The 19,890-nt window shown below is 34.2% G+C and overlaps 1 protein-coding gene across 2 annotated transcripts in view; it reads right to left on the bottom strand.

Moving 5' to 3' along the window:
• The window catches only part of LOC126761201 (proton-coupled amino acid transporter-like protein CG1139), an 82,437-nt gene extending 65,361 nt beyond the window's left edge, over nucleotides 1–17,076 (bottom strand). The window contains exon 1 of one of the 2 annotated variants that reach the window (XM_050477179.1): nucleotides 16,720–17,076. In XM_050477179.1, coding sequence (XP_050333136.1) covers nucleotides 16,720–16,782 — 63 coding nt within the window. In that variant the 5' untranslated portion in view covers nucleotides 16,783–17,076. Of the gene's footprint in view, nucleotides 1–217; nucleotides 425–16,719 lie in introns of those variants that run through there. The other variant, XM_050477182.1, reaches the window with a different exon arrangement.
• Nucleotides 17,077–19,890: the final 2,814 nt, after the last annotated feature.

Raw genomic sequence — 19,890 nt, 5'->3', positions numbered from 1 at the left:
TATTATTATTTACACATTTCTTCTTTATGCATTTTTGTGTTTGTTTTGCGTGAATGCGGCGCACGATTCCCACAACAAATGCCACTTTCTGCAGGTGTCATTCTTTTTAAGCGCTGCAAACCGGTTGGCTTTTGTTAATATTGTTATTATTTAGTTTTTTTTTGTTAAAATGCGCAGTCAAACTTTGCATTTGCAAACACAAATAAATGTCACTCACCTCTCCTTCGGCTGCCTCCATTGTTTATGTTTCCACCTAACTAATTAATGAAATTTCGAAAACAATTCGAAAAAAGTATTATTTTTAATTTCGGTGTTTAAGTTCCGTAAACACTTCAAGCGGCTTTGTAAATATTGCGAAATTTTGCAATGTGACAACACTTCCAGGTACCTTCGGCGGCGGCCTGACGTACGCGACTGATTTCACCGGAGGTGCGCCACTTGACAAGAACACTTATTGTAATCGCACTTTCAGCGTTTTCGAATTTTCACGGACGAGCCAATTTATTTAAATTATTTGTGCAGAGATTTGTATGAAATGAAATTTGCGTTTCTGCTGAAATGCAAGAGTGGCGACTATGCAGCCACTAAACAAGTTAAGTTAATTCAATAAAAATTATAAAATTATCGAGTGCGGGTTTAAGTTTCGAAGGGGTCATCTATTATTTAAGGAATAAATCATATTTTTACCGTTACATAGCTCCAAATCAAAAGCATAATTTAAGGGTAAATACTTTCGATTACTTGTTGTACATAGTATAATAAGTAATATGTATGTATATGAGACCCACTGGGTCAAGTACTCTCATACATAATATGTATATACATAGCAATTGATTGATCGGATTGTTTAAAAAAATATAAGAAACATTAATTTGCAAATATGTACGTTTAGAAATAAATATATTATTAAATGCTGATTTAAATACACTCGTGGCCACGCAAACCTTACCACTCAAAATTTTCAATTATTGTGCATATTTGACTACATTTTATAGCGGTACTTTTTGCGGTATAGAAATTTTTTATTTAGAAATAAGTTAATGACATGTTATTAATCAAAAATATTAAAAATTAAAAACAAAACACATTCAGCTATAGATAAATCAATTGAAAGATAGTGAGCTTTACAAAATGAAAAAAAGTAATATAATTTAGTTTACTTATGCTTACTAAAAACAAAAAAAAAACAAAATTGACGAAAATACAGAACGAACGAAAAAGTCCGAAAAAAAATTTAAGAAAATATAGTGGTAAGGTTTGCGTGGCCACGAGTGTAATTTTATTCAGAAATATAAGGGCTGAATTATTGCTCTTGAATCCGAGTCATGTGTATCGCTCCACAGAATTGGCAGAATTTTATAAAGGGCTTTTCAATAAAAACGCTACAAAAGTAGACCGATAGGGACAGCAAACGACGCCAGTCTTTTGACATTTCTCTTCAGTAAGATTTGCCATTTTATCATTGAAAGATATACGATACAACAACGAGTTGAAAGTATTAAATTTTACTACCGAAATTTGTCAGTCAATTTCGAGTCAGTGGCCTCAACTTTAGAAAAGCTACGTCCAATTTATGATCGTCATAATCGTCCTGTCAGATCAACAATTGAGCATCTAGTAGAAAAATTTGAATCCACAGGCCCAACACATTATGTTCTCGCGCCATGAGACAAAGAAGTAGTGCCCGTAGTGTCGAGAATATTGCTGTCGCTAGAGCATCAATTGAGGAAGACCCAAATCAATCTCTCACAGGTCGTTCTCAAGCGCTGGGCATATCTGTGACGTCGTTGGGGCAAATTTTGCGGAAAAATCTTGGCCTACATCCTTACAAGATCAAATTGACGCAAGAGCTGAAGCCGCTTGACCACCAAAATCGTCGTAGGTTCGTGAATTGTGCTGAGCAACAACTTGAAAGTGATCCGTATTTTCACCGACTTCGTCTATAAACAAAATTTGCGTTATTCGTCGGACAGCAATGCACACCTACTCCATGAGTCATCATTGCACCCCGAAAAAAATACGGTTTGGTGCGCTTTATGGGCCGCCGGCGTCATTAGGCCGTACTTCTTTCGTGATGGTCAAGACCGGCACGTTACTGTGAATGGGAATAGCTACAGCTCAATGATAACCGCATATTTTTGGCCCAAGTTGGATGACATGGACTTGGACAATACATTCGTGACGCCGTTAAACTATTTCCTGGCAGGCTACGTCAAGTCTATGGTCTATGCCAACAAGCCAGCGAAGATTGATGAACTTCGTACGAATATCGAACGTGAAATAGCAGCAGTATCGGCCGATTTATGCTTGAAAACCGTCGAAAATTGTGTTTAGCATCTGGACTTTTGCAAGCGTGATCGTGGTGGCCATGCAAGAGAAATCGCGTACCATACATAATGGCATCGAATGTACTTTTCATAGATATCACTGATATCCCCAACCGTTTTTATTTTATTAAAATTTTGTAGTGTCTTACTGAGATTGAAAAACCATTGACTTGATAAAACGAATGCCACGAGGACTCTACACAATTGTAAGGTTGTGAATAAAGCTCGCTTACAAGGGGTGTTCTCAATTTAGTGAGTAACGACGATATTAATTTCACAAGATAGTAGGAACTCACTTAAAATATTGGAATCTATTAAAATTTGTATACGCTTGCACTTTTCGTTTTTACTTAGGAATGATCGCATTAAGATTTGCTATGACTCATTAATGCACCTAATACCCAATACAGCGTCTTAATGAAATAGTGCTAAAAAGAGACAAAATCTTCATAACAAACAAATTATTTAAAGTGATCAATATCGAGTAATTACAGCAAATTATTATTATGGATCATTAGTGAGTCATAGCGGTCAAGAACGTAATTACTTGTACTCATTTCTCACTACACAGTTTCTTAGACATACAAGTTTTTTAAACTAGTCTATTAAATTTATCACAAAGTTTGTATATATAATATATTATTGCAAACGTCATTCAAGAAGCTGCTCATTTGTCGGAACTCATTTCAGCTGCCATACAAACTGATCGATCGGAATCAAGTTCTTGTATGGAAAACTTTTGTATTTGACAAGATATATTCACGAAATTTGATACAGATTATTTTCTAAGGCAACTATGTAATCTCCGAAAAAAATTGTTCAGATTCTGCCATACAAACTGAATCGGAATCAAGTTTTTGACAAGATATATTCACGAAATTTGATACAGATTATTTTCTAAGGCAACTATGTAATTTCCGAAGAAATTGTTCAGATCGGCTTACTATAGCATATAGCTGCCATATAAACTGAACACATAGTTGCTAAAAGAAATGCACCTGTGAAGGGTATATCAGCTTCGGTGCAGCCGAAGTTAACGTTTTTTCTTGTTTTAAGCTAGTTTCAAGTTATTATTTGTATATACTATGTTTATTTATATGCAATTTCATTCCACTGCCCAAACCTCTAAAACTCCCAATAATGTTATGAAATGTGTAATGGGAAACTTAGAAGAATCATATGAACTTTGCTTTTTGGAAAAACTCCATAAATTGGGATTCGAATTGCTTCCGCATCCACGGTATTCTCTGAATCTGGCCCACAGCGTCTATTTCCTGTACTCAGAACTCATGAAAATGCTCACTGGGCAGAAATTTACGTCGAATGAAGAGGTGATCGCCCAAACTGAGACCTTTTTTTAAGCAAAGGACCAATCGTATTACAAAAATGATATCAAAAAGTTGGAGAGTCGCTATCATCCAAATATGTTGAATAAGAAAAAATCGAATTTTCTCAAAAAAAATATGTTTCGTTATTGTAGACCGGGGACTTTTCAATTGACTTATTATTTAAATAGCCAAAGTTCTTAAAAAATTACGCAGTTTTGTGTCCCTCTCCCATCAGCCTAGTACATCTATTGTTATCTATAAGAGCTGGCTCTAAAACTAATTAATTTCTTCAATTAAGAATTGTCTACAATCAATATCTACAATTGCATCTACTTTGCTTTTGCAGCTCCTTTAGGTTCATAGCACACGCGTATAACCAGTAAAGGCTCTTCTATACTTAATTAGGTGTAGAGTGGCTAATTAGCTTTCCAACCTCTTCACACACGAATGCTCTGTAAGTGAAGTGGTTGAGGGCACACGTATTTCAATAAAAAAATTTAGTTAAATATTTCCGTAGAAAGTTGCAAACTCATGCCAATAATTTTTCACGCAGTTGTTTTCAACGAGCGCGATAGGCAAAGCAAACAAAAGTCCATTCATAAATACGTCATTTATGAATAGCGAACGACAGCGTTTCAACTATTTTTAATACAATATTTTTACTTTTTCATTATTTGTTCTTGAACAAAATTACTTATTTACAACGTGCTGCTACGTCAATTTACATTTAAATTATCTATAAAATTATTAAATTGTGCGTATTTAATTGGTGATAATATGTCCCATCGCTTATAGGCCCTATGCTATATAATTGGACCTGAGTAAAATAATAAATATACATTCTCTACACATAATTAATAAATATTTGATCACTCATTTGTGGCGCCCACTTTGATACTTATGCTTTATACTGTGACAAAAAAGTACCCGGAAAATGTAAATAAAACGCAAAATATATCTTCGATCGACTGAAAACGGGTTATACGGAGAGGTAATTTCAGTTTCGGGAATAAGAAAAAATCACACGGGGCCAAATCTGGTGAATACGGTGGTTGATCGATGGTATTTATTGCGTTTTTGGCTTTAAATTCGGTCACAATCGTGGCTCGATGCGATGGTGCATTAACGTCATGTAAAATCAATGAATTCTCTACGATGAGCTGTAAACAAACTGATTGACAGATCGCGCTCATATTTGTCATAGTAAATAAGCCCACCGTCAAGAACTGAAAATCAACAACTTACTAGATATTCACCATGCGTTAAATCTTGGAAAAGGCCCGGGAAGCTGCTTTTGACAGCATGAAAAGCAGCTGTCTTTATGCCGCGATGTCTGAATTTGATATCCACGCAAGACTAATACGGCTGTGTAAACTGACGTTGAGCAATACCAAAAGCTTCGTCAGGATCGGGAAAGGACCTCTCCAAAACGTTTGATACCAAACGAGATTTCAGACAAAGCGACTCTCTTTCGTGTGACTTCTTTAAACTACTCTTGGAGAAAATAATTCGAGCTGCAGAACTAAATAGAGAAGGTATCAGGTATCGTCTTCTATAAGAGTGTGTAGCTGTAGCCGATAATTTTGATATAATTGGCTTCAACAACCGCGTCGTTAATGCTGCTTTCTCCAGAAAGGATAAGGAAACGAAGCAAATGGTAATGATAGTTAATGAGGGCAAGACGAAATATCTCATGTCATCAAACAAACAGTCATCGCACTCGCGACTAGGCTCCCACGTCATTGTTGGCAGTCAGTCATAACTTCGAAGTAGTAGATAATTTCGTCTATCTTGGAACCTGAGTTAACAGCAACAACAATGTTAGCCTCGAAATCCAATGCAGAATAATTTTTGGCAATAGGTGCTACTTCGGACTGAGTAGACAATTTATAAGTAAAGAACTCTCTCGACGAATAAAAACCAAACTCTGTAAGTCACTCATTATTCCCTTCCTGCTACATAGTGCAATATGGAGGCATGAACGATGACAACATCTGATGAGTCGACGTTACGAGTTTTCGAGAGAAAGTTTCCGCGAAAGATTTATGATCCTTTGCTCGTTGGTCAAGGCGAATACCGCATTCGATGGAACGATGAGCTGTATGAGATATACGACAACATTGACATACCATGGTTGGCCCGGAAAGTAATAGGACTGCTTTTCTTTCACCGCGACTGTACTTCGGAGCGTGCGCGCACCGACCGATTCGGCAAAGGGCCTTCCTAGCTAACGTCAGTTGTCTCCGAGCACCTGGAGAGTCTGTAAGTGGTGCAAGCCGAAAGTGCAGCGTTCGTTAGAGCAGAAACTCTGTAAACCGGCGACAGAGACTTTTTATATGATCAAGCAAGCTTACCCAGCCGTTTCTTTAGCACGAAGTGGTGTGTTTCGGTGGTACCAGGCCTTTTTGGAGGGCCGGCATCTCCTCGCACAAAAAAGGGAAGAATGAGCCATCGGGTCCGACAAGACATCGCAGCCGATTGGAAGTTGCAACACGACAAAGCCCCGGCTGACACCGTCTTTCTTGTGAACAGCTACCTAACAAATGCCTGCATCTTAACGCTTCCGCAGCCGCCCTAGAGCCCAGAAAAAGACGTGTGCAAAACTTCAGATCAATATCTCAAACACTGACTAGTTCGGGACTAGTTCGCGTATATACGGATGGACAGAGAAACGAACATGGCTAAATCGACTCAGCATACAATTCTGTGAAACTCACGTGACTTATCAGTTGCATTTTAGAGCCAATAAAATATAAGCTTCATTCAAGCAATTCCGATCAAAAAGATTTATTACCGACAAATACTTGAAAGCTCACCGCGTGCTTGCGCGTAATTTGCCAGCACGGAATATCCACAATCAGAAAAGCAAATTTCAACTTTATTGATTGTGTTTATTGAACTAATCATTGCCGATACGAACTAAAACAAAGTCATTTATGATTTTTTTGTTTGCTCACAAGCCCAAATGAGAAGTTTACGCCAAACGCTTATGGGCTGCTAGGCATAAACGCACGGAAATAGTTACATATATTTAGTGTTGTTGTTTAATTTTGTACGTCAAGGTAAAGTTTACGATACTGTTAAGCAAATACTCAAAATCTGATATGTGCCTGTTTCTATGTATGTTTGTGCTAATTGTAGTTTAGGTCTCCATGTTTGATAATCAGCTGTCGATAGAAAATGAAATTAAATTATACACTAATTGACGCTTAACTATACACAAATGTATTACATATTTATTATATTTGCTTTACGTTTGTTAACGCTTGATTGCTGTGATTAGGTAAAAGTGCCGCTTGGAAGACGCTTGAGTCAAAGGCATTAACTTTAGCAGAAAATAACATCACTTGCAATTGTTGGGATTACAGTTATTTTTGACATGATGTTCTCTAACAAATATCGGCATAGATATTGTAATACCAGATTTTGTTCTTTATAGATATTAGCTTATTTTGTTTTGGTTTCTCAATATTCAATATGAAGGTTATAGTTCATATACATTCACTTTGTGGAATAAGCACAAGTTTAAGATATATAGTATTTACGAAAAACTATCAAAATCCTCAGTGATTAATGAGCACTGAGCTTATAACACACTGTTCTCACCGAAGTAGGAAGTCAGCTGAAAGTAGTAAGAAATATGTAATTAACAATTAGGTCAAGGAAATAATTCCTACAGAGCCGACTGAACGGTTTCTTTTTGTCTCAATATCGTGTTGGCTTATTGCTCTCTCTTTCAGGCGTTCTTCGACAACTGAGAAATTTTTGAATCATTGTTAATTAATTTAGGAAATATTCCGAATTACAGTTATGTAATCAAAAAAGCATGGAATTCATCAACAATGAAGCCAAATACATTATGACAAAAAAGTCTCCCAAATTGTAAATAAAACGGTAAATACTTAATTATTCATCAATATTTAATTTGCCGCCTTCAAAGTAATCCCGACCAGATATAATATGCCAATGATTTTCCAGTCCTCGAAACACTTTTCATAAGCACTTTTTGAGTTGGCCTCCAGCTCCTTAAGCGAATTTTATTTTATCTCTTCGATTGACTGAAAACGGATTCCACGGAGCGGTAATTTCAGTTTTGGGAACAAGAAAACATCACACGGAGCCAAATCTGGTGAATACAATGGTTGATCGATTGTATTCATTGCGTTTTTGGCTTTAAATTCAGTCACTGTCGTATTCTTTTTGAAAAAAATTCAGCCTTATGGAGACGAGTCGAGCAAGAACGCGTTTTATGCCCAAAATATCCACCAAAATCATTCGAACAGACTCGCGAGAAATGTCGTCCAGAAAGAGGCATCTCTTCAACAGTCTTTCGACCGTCTTTGAAGGCATTGTACCACTCATAGTCTTGCGTTTTTAAATCACAGTAAGCCTTTTCCGACATTCGCAAAGATTCCGCACTGCAAATTTGGTTAAAAATACAAAATTTGAGACAAATTCTTTGCTCGATATCCATTGTAAAAACACACTACTGGGGTGTACCGACTTCAGCAGCTGCTGTAAACAAACTGGTCGACTGATCGCACTCATATTTGGCGTAGTAATTGAGGACAGTCCTACCAACTAAGCAAATATCATTTACCCGGGAATATAATTTACCCGGGGAATTTAAATACAATTTCCGGTTGCTATTTGGTCATAATATATGCCAAGCATATGCTTAAATTTTGTTATAAACAAGACCTTCTGGTATTGGTTCGACCGCAGACCATCTTCTTAAAAAAAAAACATAGTTAACTAATTTTGCTCAAAATTAAAATATTTCACGATCAAATAAACTATAATAATAACGACTGTTTTTAGACGTGTAGCATTACTTTTTCAGAGTGGAGCTTTTTGACAACTGTTACTTTATTTATATATACTCAGTGTGCTTCACCATTTCATAATATGTAAACAGGCTTACTGCGGGACAACGTTCACAAATGGTGCATATTTACTACAAGAAAAATGTTCTCGCGCGTGTGTCCAATATTCGGTCGACAGAATCTAGCAGAATCGGTAATGCGGACAGCCATTACTCGGTTTAGCACCTCGTTTATTATATTGGATAATACGCCTTAGAACTGTCGCACCAAAGACGCTATTGCTACCGTGGAGCAGAGTATCGAAAAGGACCCAAATGAATCCATCAAACAGCGCTCGCAAAAATTAAAGCTGTGCTCATCCACTTAATCATTAAGTCTTAATGGAAGGTTTTGCGGAAGGCTTTTTCAGAAGGATTTTGCGGAAGGATTTTGCTTTGCGGGCTTGGAAAATGCAAATCGTGCAAGAACTGAAATAGAACGACCCTCAAGCGTGTCTCTCGTTCGGTAAATAGGCCCAAAAACGAGATGACCAGCTTTTGATTTTCACAAGAAAATTTAGTTCAGCGCTGAAGCTCAATTTTTGTTGAATCTGTGTAATAAACAAACCTTTCACATTTGGAGTGACGATAATCGACAACCCATTGTTAAGACCAAGTTACATCCTGGAAAAATTCACTGTTAGGTGTGTTATATGAGCAGAGGGAATCTTTGGTCGATATTTCTTCAAAAATGAAGCCGACCATAATTTTACAGTCAATGAAGAACACTAAAGAGCAGGTTCCCACGACAGTCGGATCTAAGTCCGGTACGGACCCGGACTGTTAACTCGGCAACATTCCTTGAAGTTAGTTCAGGAATGTTTTTTGTCGTTACAATAGAAACGCTATAGATATGTTTATAACTTTTTCGTGCTTGAGTTGGAGAATGTTGTTGTGGACGACCATTTTTTTCCAACAAGACGGCGCTACATGTCATACAAATAATCAATTTATTGAAGGAATCTTTTGTTGAGCACATTATCTCGCTTTTTCGGTCTGTCTTTGTTGCCTTCCAAATCGTACGTTTCAACACAGTTCAACTATTTTTATGGGGTTATGTGAACTTGCCTTGGAAGAAAATATTCTTTGCGCTCTTGTTGACATATGGCCCCAATTGCTGCAAAAAGTAGACAAAAATTGAGCCTCTCAGCTCCCTATCATTATAAAAAATAATCAAAATAGAACCATTTTATAACCAAATTTTTTTTGTTTTTTTAATATGTGTGGTTTTTATGATAACGTTTCTCCTTGACCTGTAAACTTATGAAAAGTGATGTTACGTTATTTTTCATTTGTGCCTATTCTGTTCCTGTTCATATTTTAGAGTTTGATTATTTAACCATAATTTATTCATTAAATAAATATTAAGACCTAGATCGAGTCATAATGTGTCATATATGTACATAACTTCATATATAAAGTTCTGTAATATTTCTTTGGAGCTCATTATCTAGAGCAAATACAGGACTGTAATTATACAGGCTCACAAACATCTACGGAATTCCAAGCTGCTGTAATTTGTTATGCGATTTTATTTCCAGTTATAAAAATATATTTTTCATTTTGTTAGCATATTCTTTAGTGTGAAGATAATCAAATTTATGACAAATACTTATTTCTGGTATAATTGAAGAGCTTCAGAAACCGAATTGGCGTAATGTTATCGTGAAACACATGTCAAGATAATGTCCAGTGGACATTATCATTACTTAATTCAGACTTTTAAAAATATATTTGTTGTTAAGGTGAGCCGCACTTGTTTCTGAATTAATGTGATGTTAAAGCAATTTAGATTATTAAAAAATAAGTAAAAGTGTAGTGCTTAAGGTGGAAAATCACATAGACTCAAGAGCGTAATAGCATTGACAGACGGCAGCGTTAAACCAGATTAATTGCATTTTTCGGGATTAATTCAGGAGTTACCACAGCTAACTCCGTTGCTGAATCCAAAAATAACTCTCAAAATTTTAGGGAGTTTGTGAGATTTTCATTGGCAACATGGCCAATTTTCATCTATTGTGAATGAAATACAAGCAACCCTGACAGCTGTTTATCAAATTCTTAATATAATATCAATAAAACTTATATGTTATGATGCAGTTTTAAAAATAATGTGTTGACATGTTTTTGTAATAAAAAATGGTTTGGTAAAAATTGGTCGGCTAACAACTATAATGTTTATCTTCTATCAATTTTCATTGAAAATATTATAAAAAGGACAATGAGCTGTTTATGAGAGTTTCAAACTCGCATAGCTGCCGTCTGTCGCCTACAAATTTGGATCTGATTAAGTGCGCAGTTAATCCGGATTAACGCTGCCGTCTGTCAAGGCTATAAGGCATGAAAAGAGACGTTGCGTTGAGCACTTTTTGGAATAGCGGTAATCAGCATTATATTTACAGATTTTTCGTTGATAGTTAATGAAGATATTTTATATTTTTGTACGATGAATTCATAACTTGCAAGGTATTACAAATATTTGGTTTGGTTTTTCGGAATCTGATTCGATAAAATATTTTTTTACATCTCCCTAATAGCTATTCCGCTGTGCTTAATATAACGTCACATAAGTCCATAAACTCGCTCTCCTGTGCGCTTGCGACTAAACAGTCTCTCGTAATTGCATAGTACTCATTGCCAGTACAATTTCCTACAGGGCATTATAGCACGATTTTTTCCCACATACATTATCGCAGTTCTTTCAATAATTTTAAGTTACTCGCATACTAAGTATTATGTTTGAACGCTATCAAATAAAGCACCAGCACGAGGCCAAAATTGTAAACCTGTTTTGCCAAATCTGATTTATCTTCCAACGTTCGGAGCGCTGAATGAATATGCACAGCAATAATTCAAAGGTCAATCGTGTTTGGTGTGAACCAAAGTGGCGGTTAACTGCATTTATGTTAACAGAGAGACAAACACAATTAAAGCTAAACAGTTTTGCATCAATTAAAGCGTGAAGAATGCGCAGAGAAATAGAAAGATCTAAGCGAAGATGGGTTTGGTGGAATGCGGGTCATGTCTTGGCAGTGAGGCAAGCGGTTTTCGTTTGCTTATAAGTACAAAAAATTGGTCAAACGAGTTTTTAAAGATAAGAGGAAACTTCGATACTTTTGAGGACGCGAGTTTTTAATAGCTTTCATTTAGAGTTTAAACTATTTTTCACTCCGTAGGCACTTGGTATATAACTGATTCGGAATTTAACTTTTAGAAATGAAGAAATTATATTTTTACCTAGAAGGGTATGTTCCATTCTTAAGGCGCGACACAGTTCTGATAAAATACCTAAGCTCTATTGGCTGATGAGTTGGTTATGTATGAATAACCAAATTTGGCCCGGACTGCTCCATGAAACGATAAAGTCCCCTTTTCTAGCTGGGTAATACTTTTTTTTATATTCGTGTGAACTTTGATCCCCATATGTCAATTGGTTCACCGCTTTTAATGCAATAAATATCGAAACAGTTAGAGAAATAGTATTTGAAAGTCACATCTCTCATAGATCGGCTGAAAAAATTTTGGTTAATGTTTTGGGTATAAAAGTAGACAGTACCAAAACGACGTCGAGTAAAAAAGATAAGTCCATCAAAATAATTACTGGTGACGACCCGTGGATTTATCACTATCATAGTCGAAACAGTTCAGCAATCTAAGAATAGGTGCTCCAGAAATTAGCTAATATCGAAAAAATCACGTCAAAGTCGTTCAAAAAGCAAAGTGATGCTTATAGTTTTCTTTGATTACCGTAGAATGGCCCGCCATTAATTGGTTCCACAAGGTGAAACGCTTGTTGCTGTTGTTGAAAAAGGCGGTTATGTAGTCCCCTCTCGGGAAGTCCCAGGAAACGTGCTCTTTGGACGGGGTCGGACCACAGTAGAGCGCTAGATGAGGGTTCGCTGGACATACAAACAGGTGGTCAGAGCTATGTCGGGACTCATCGCACCCTGGTTATATATTTAGTCTGTCAGGGTCAGTTTTGAATAATTAGGAGTTAAATCTGCTATAGTATCTAGAAGAAAGTTGTATCGAGAAGAAAGTTGTGCAACGGTGGCTCTACATTCTCAAGGCTGGGCAATTCGCACGACAGCCGGTTCTACATCACCGTTATAGACTCGGATTTTATTCCACCAAGGGCTGTTATTTCTGCAATCTTACCCTGCTTGGATCGGTAATATTTACAGTCAAATGGTCATTAAGGATACTACTTGATTGTTTTGAGGCGTCTATAAAGCAATTCGTCGAAAACAACCTGGTTTGCGGACAGAAAACTCATGGACTTTTCAATACAATATCGTGCTTTCACATTCTAGCATGATTGTGGCTAACTTTTTGGTTAAACACGAACAGAGAGTCCTCGCTGAACCACCGTATTCGCTAAATTAGCCACTCCATTCCTCAAACAGTCGGGTATAGGTAACTAGAACGGTCCCGGATTTTTATCCGGCCAAGGACTGTCAACTTGGCAGATTTCTTCCGTTACAACAACAACAATAGATTATATACCCAGGTAATATTTTTCTGTTTTCGAATCTGAAAAATCAGTTTTGAGTCCATTAAAGTCATTAAAAGTCATTCACTAAAGACACTGAAGGCCATCCCAGCCGAGATTTAACATACTACCATCTATGGAAAATTGGGATAGGCGTTGGCATGACTTTAAAAATATTTATCTCGAAGGCGATAATAAAGATTTCTATTAAATTATGGAAACCTTTTTTCAGTCCGGGTCAAATTTGATCATAAACTGCAAATATTCCAAAAAATATTAAATGGCTTAACACTAAATTTCGAAACAAGTGCACATTTTTATTAAATCAAGCTATATATCTGTTCTTCAAATAGAGGCGACTTTATTAATTTAAAAAAATCAAAAAACCTGAAGCATACATGTGACGTTAGCAGTTAGACCAATCCAGGAAAGGTAGAAAATTAATCTTATACCAGGTTGAATCCCTCGTCACTCCCCTGACAACATTTACACTTGATTCGTGGCTGATAAACTCGTGCATTGGCTTATTTTTCGAAACAAAAAAAAATAAATAATCCGAGCAAAACACAAAAAATATATTTTTAGACAATTTACGATTTTTTAAACGTCAGAAATGTTTTATTGAAGCACTTTAATTTGAAAAGCATGCCCATCTCTTTATTAAATCACGCAATCTTCGCTTCTTAAGCAGCTCATAAATGCATAAATTAAATTCTCTATGCAAATGTTTGACATACCATCAGCTATATATCAGATATGGAGGAAAACTACAGAGAGCACTAATATATGAGATCTTATCGCAGATAACAAGAAACACTAGACATACATAATTGGACCAATAAAACACTTTCTCATCTTTCGACTGAGTGGCTTTCAAAATTGACGTTAAGAATAATGTAAGCAGGCAAAAAGCTTATTACTGACGCGATTTTAGAGGTTATATAAACATTTAACAACCGGATTTGAGGGTTTTGACGATAATGATTGTGTAACTAAATTACTATTTAATATAGTAGACACTTATTATAATTAATACATTATTAATAGAATTATCTCCAAGTAATTTACGCAGAGATAAGTTTGAGATTTTTTTCCTCCTCAATAGCGTTGTTCTACACGCAAGAATAAATCTTTATAAAAAGGTATGTATGACTGAAATCAGCCCTAAATAATATAAAATAATGAGAACTAAAGTTTAGTAGCTGAAGTTGTAGTATCTCTAATGAGTGGGAACCGAAAAATTTCTTTGCGAAATCGAAACCTCAACCCCTACTAAATTGAAACGCGATAATCTCCAGGCATGCTAAGCTCTACCTCTAAGATCGACAAATTCATGGTATTCATATAGACTTTTCTTAACATAAAACCACAAAAACACACAGATCTTGTTGCAAAAAAGTACTGTAATCCTTTTGAGTACAAAGTTTACGCTCAAAATTCTCTCTGGCGAAACATATGATCGACACAAAACTGTAAAGCAATTGCCTGAGGGTACATATGTATGTACATTCCAATGTATATACATATATAACACAGTGCACTCAAAAAATGGAAAGAAAGTTCAGTAGAACACGCTAGTTCTATTGTTTTTGTTGTTATGTAATAAGAATAATAATTATTATTTTCTAAATATATTTTTTTTGTTTTTATGAACTCGCGTCTGTAATTTCCAACTGAAATCAATGCCTTGGCATTTAAATAGCTCTTAATTGGAATAATTAATGCACTTTTTCCCGATATAATATGCATATATACACATATTTATATATAAATGTGTGTGTTTGTATGTGTATGTATGCATTTAGGTAAACGATTCCATACAAAAGCGCTGCGGCCAACGTTCGCCTGTCAAAACAATGCACACAACGCCTAAATCGGAAATTTGACATCTGTTCCAGTCAGCTGTGCCAAATATACATATTTACATACATAGCTATTACACATGTATGTATGTGCTCATATAAATATATGTACATTACGTGTTCATTATTAGCGGTTGCATTCCGAGTGCTTTTTAATTTATGAGAAAAGCAACTGATTATTTTTATTATTATTATATTTTTATTATTATTATTTTATTTATTTTGTTTTATTATTTTTTATGGATTGTTTTATTTTAGTTGTATTATTATTATCTTTTTGTATTATTGCTTATTATTATTTTTTATTTTTTTTATTATTTAATAATTGTTTTTTTTTATAGTTTTGTAGCTGATACGCTCGGATTGTATTTAAATACATATATACTTTTTTCGAATTTTAATAGAACTTAAGTTATTATTTTTAAATTTTTTTACTTTATTATTTAATATTTCTACTATTAACCTTTTAATTTTTTTATATATTTTTTTAATTTAATTTTTTTATTGTACTTTGTTTTTTTTTTTTAATTTTTGTATTCATTTTTTATTCTAACAATTATGGTCTTATAATTTTGTGGGTGGCTTAACGCTTTTAAATTTATCGGAAAAGCAAATGCCTATTATTATTCAATATTCACTTTTCTAAATTTTTGTATTATTTATATATATACAAATATTTTGTATAATGGCTTACTATTCGCTATTGATTTTTTTATTGTTTTTTTAATTTTAATTTATTATTATTTTTTTACTAATTTTTTTTATTATATTTTTATTAATTAATTATTTTCTTATAGTTTTATAGCTGATAGTCTGAACATTTTTAAATACATATGTATATAATATTTTTTTCGAATTGTATTGAAACATTAATTACTTTTTTTTTGTTTTTTTAATTTTTGTTTAATATTTAATATTTCTATTATTACTTTTTTATTTAATTTTATAATTTTTTTTAATTAAATTTTTTATTGTGTGTTTTTTAATTTTTGTAAAATTTTTTTATTTTAACCACAGTCTTATATCTTTGGTGGTGGTTAAACGCTTTATTAGAAAAGCAAACGCTTATTATTATTCGATATTTACTTTTCGAAATTTTTTGATTATTTAGTTTTTCTTTTTTTTTTGTATTGTTGCTTATTATTATTCGTTTTAAATTTTTTTATTATATATTTTTTTTATTTTAATTATTATTTTTTGTTATTAATTAATTATTATTTTTTATGTTAATAATTATTTTGCTACAGTTTTGTAGCTGGAAGTTTGAATGCTTTATATGCATGTATTAATTTTTTTCGAATTTTAACATTATTTTATTTGTTTTAATTTATTTTTATTTTAATATTAAAATTTTTTTTGAAAATTTTTAAATTTTATAATATCAATTTTTTATATTTTTTTATTTTCTTATTTTTGTTTATGTATACAATTCTGTAGTAGAAGATTAATATTCTACAAATAATACATATATATAATTTCTGACTTATTTGTTTGTTTTAATTTTTTCATTATTTTTTTTAATTTTTTCTATCATTTTATTTTATTAGTTGTTTTGTTTTAGGCAGCTACAAGCCCGAGCGGTGTCAAATACATATGTATGTATAATTGTTTTTTTTTTTGAATTTTATTATTATTTTATTTTACTTTTTGTTTGTTTTTTTAATTTTTTTTATTTATTATATATTTTTATGTATTTATTTAAATATTTAAAATTTGTATCGATTTGTTTTTAAAATTATTAACATATTTTTTTTATATTACTTTTTTTCATTACTTTTCTTTCCATATATAGCTTTTTAGTTGAAAGTAAATATTCTATACACAATATATAAAATGTCTGACTTACATTCCCCGCACCTGCACTGCCATTAGTTGAGCCATTTTGCGGCTTCGCTGCGACCACAGTCATCTTGGAAGTCACCAAAAAGTTTATTCAACTCGCGAATTGAAATTTCATGCAAAACAAAAAAACACAACAACAAAAAATGCGCAACAAATGCAATTAGCACAATTTTTATAAACAAATGCGAATTTAGAAACCGCGCGGCTTTTTGAAACAATTCTCAAACGTGTTTCTTTTTTGTCCACAGTCGTTTTTATTGCAGTTCTAACGTTTTGTTTTTTCTTTGTTTCTGTTACTGCTTTTTGTCGTAACCGCTTGGCAGTTATGCAGTATTTTGTGTTGCTTATTGTTTGCACTGCAAATGTAGAATAAATTTAATTTCTAGCCGATTTTGCAAGCACGCCTTCCCACTGCGCATTCCACTCAAACTCCTAAGAAACAGAGCACACACAAAAAAAACAACCGAAAAAAGAACAACAAGCACACAAAATAATAATTACGAAAAATTATAAAACAATAAAGTCAGCGCGTGTAAACTAAAGCAGTTAGCAAAAACTTTAAGCCAACAACAAAGCATTAACACTCACTCAAACGCTCACTCACTGGCCCACTCAGTCACTCACTTCACTTGGGCCTGAGCACCTGTGCTGAGAGGCGCGCTGCTGCTGCCAGTGTCGCCTCACAACTGCAACTTCACTCACATGTCGACAAGTACACGCTCGTGCTTGGCTAAGTGGTCGTTGAAATGTAACCGTAATTGCGGCAATTAAGCTTTTGCGGCTTGGGAGTTAATTTGCGCTTATCACCGCGTTTCTCAGCTCATTTAATTTAATCGCAATGTTACGAACGATCATCATATAGAGCGAGTACTCGCCATTCAGGTGTTAGTACTTCACTCAAAACTGAGTGTGTAAATGAGTGTGTGTGTGTGTTGGAGTGAAAAATTGTGACTTCCAGGTAACACAATTGCGTGTAGGTATTTTTCGTTGATGATAAGCAAATTTCATAATATGCACATGAGTGCACAGAATCTGATAAGATTCAGCAGCTGTTTAGATTAGCGCTTGAGTGTGTATTTGTATCTGTTAAATCGTTTCGGCGCGATAGCAGCTGCTTTTACGGCGATAATGTCGAAAAAGTGTTCAAGATTTGATGTCGTAAGATAACGTAGCAAACAACAAACTTTTCTGCTTTCTTCTGCAGGCGTCACCATCACTTTTACGTACGCCTTCATTGATAATTTCACAAAGAATCATAGAAACAAGAAGAACCCTCAACTTCAGCTGAACCAAAGTTTCACCACCCATCACAAGTACGATAACTTCGTTCCAAGAACTTGATTCAGATCGTTCGGCTTGTATGGCTGCTGTATGCTATAGTTATCTGATCTGAAGACCTTTCGGTTTCGACAAATTAGTAGCTTTATAGGAAAACACTAAAAAATTTCCGATCCATATATCAGAAGCTTAGGAACTAGTTCGCATATATGGAAATGGAAATGGCTGAATCTGCTCAGCTCGCCACGCTGATCATTCATACGAAATTTAAGAACTTCATGGCAAACTTAATATGTAGACCCTGTGCAAGGTAAGTTCAAAAGAATTAAAGACTTGGAAAAGCTTCTCATATTCGTTATCTGGACTCTCGAAGACATATAATACAATTTCCATTTTTAGTTAATATGAAACTACATCAGAAACACTAACTTAAATTTATTCCCATATCTTCAATGGTACTTGATTTTTATATTGTAAAGTATTATTTATTTATTTTTATTTATATATAAATAAATATTGTAAAGTAAAAGATCCGGTTTGAAAAAAAATGCAATACTTCTCCCAGACCCTTTTTCTAAGCGTGATACAATTTCTAAGATAAGCGATTTTTATTACGATGCTCAGCGATTTGGAGGCAGCTCATTGAACTAACACTTTTTTTAAACGCACCTGCAACTTGATAGCGTCTATCAGTCAAATGCAGGCAGCTTAGCTAACAACTGATAGCCTTTATCTCAAAAATTTCCATATACCAACAACGAATAGAGAGAATAGAACGGATGATCCAAAAGAGGTACTTTTTTAATAGTGTTTTCTGACAGCTCAAGGGTGAGTAGTATCAAGCTTAGGGTGATTCAAAAAAAAAATTTTTTTTTTCGTTCTATACTCGGAAAAATAGGTTCCTAGACACCTCTTAGAAAGTCTCTCCAAACATGAGTTTTTAATTGTAACGGGAAAATCCTCCTACATACAATTTTCTTTGTTTTTCTTATTATCAGATAGAAAAATTTATATCTCGCTTCCAACTACTTGAAAAAATATCTTGTTCCTTAGACTTTGTAGGAAATTGAATGCTCTACAAAAAAGGTCTGTAATGATTTTTTCGTAAACCCAAACGTGTAAAAGATATTAACAGTTAAAGTTTATTGTTTTTATTTCTTATGAATTTTATAACTCAATGAAAAAAAATTATTATGAATGATGAAACTTATAGGCTTTCTTAGAGGTGTCTAGGAACCTATTTTTCAGAGTACCAAACGAAAAAAAAAAAATTTTTTTTTGATCCACCTTAATATGCACTGATGTTTGACGATGAATATCTCGTAAACGCTTAACTTAATCGAAAAATCATATGAGACCATTTTTATAGAGCAGTAAATTTCCTGCAAAACTTGAATCAAGCTATCATGGTTTTTTTGTTCAATACTATTTGGCATTTCATCATGAGAAGACTTACGCCTGAACAACGTTTACATTACATTCACGTTCTGTAAGGAATATGTTTCACGCGCTACGCTCCACTTACGGTCAACATAATCGACCTACTGAGCGTACTATTCGCAACACCACGACACTTCTTGAGACCTAGCATTCATTAAAAACAACGGTTTGGTGTGGTTTGTGGGAATCATCGGTTTCCACATATCGCATCAATAAATGGATTTTTTGAGATAGCACTTCGGTGAGCAGAAAATTTCACGTTTTGAGCCGGTCGATTAGCGACCATTATAGATGATATCTCGCCGTTAGACTTTGTCCTGTGGGGAGATGTAATGTCTAAAGTAAAGTGTCGATTCAGACCTTGGAGTAAAACATCGCGGGTGTCATTCGTCAGTTACCAGTCGAAATGTTCGAAAGAGTCACCGAAAATTTGTATATATAGTATATGGGAGTTGGA

The sequence above is a fragment of the Bactrocera neohumeralis genome, chromosome 6 (genome assembly GCF_024586455.1).
Source record: "Bactrocera neohumeralis isolate Rockhampton chromosome 6, APGP_CSIRO_Bneo_wtdbg2-racon-allhic-juicebox.fasta_v2, whole genome shotgun sequence".
In the NCBI taxonomy this organism is placed as follows: domain Eukaryota; kingdom Metazoa; phylum Arthropoda; class Insecta; order Diptera; family Tephritidae; genus Bactrocera; species Bactrocera neohumeralis.
The sequence above is the reverse complement of the archived record's forward strand: the minus strand, read 5'-3'. Positions and strand labels throughout refer to the sequence as shown.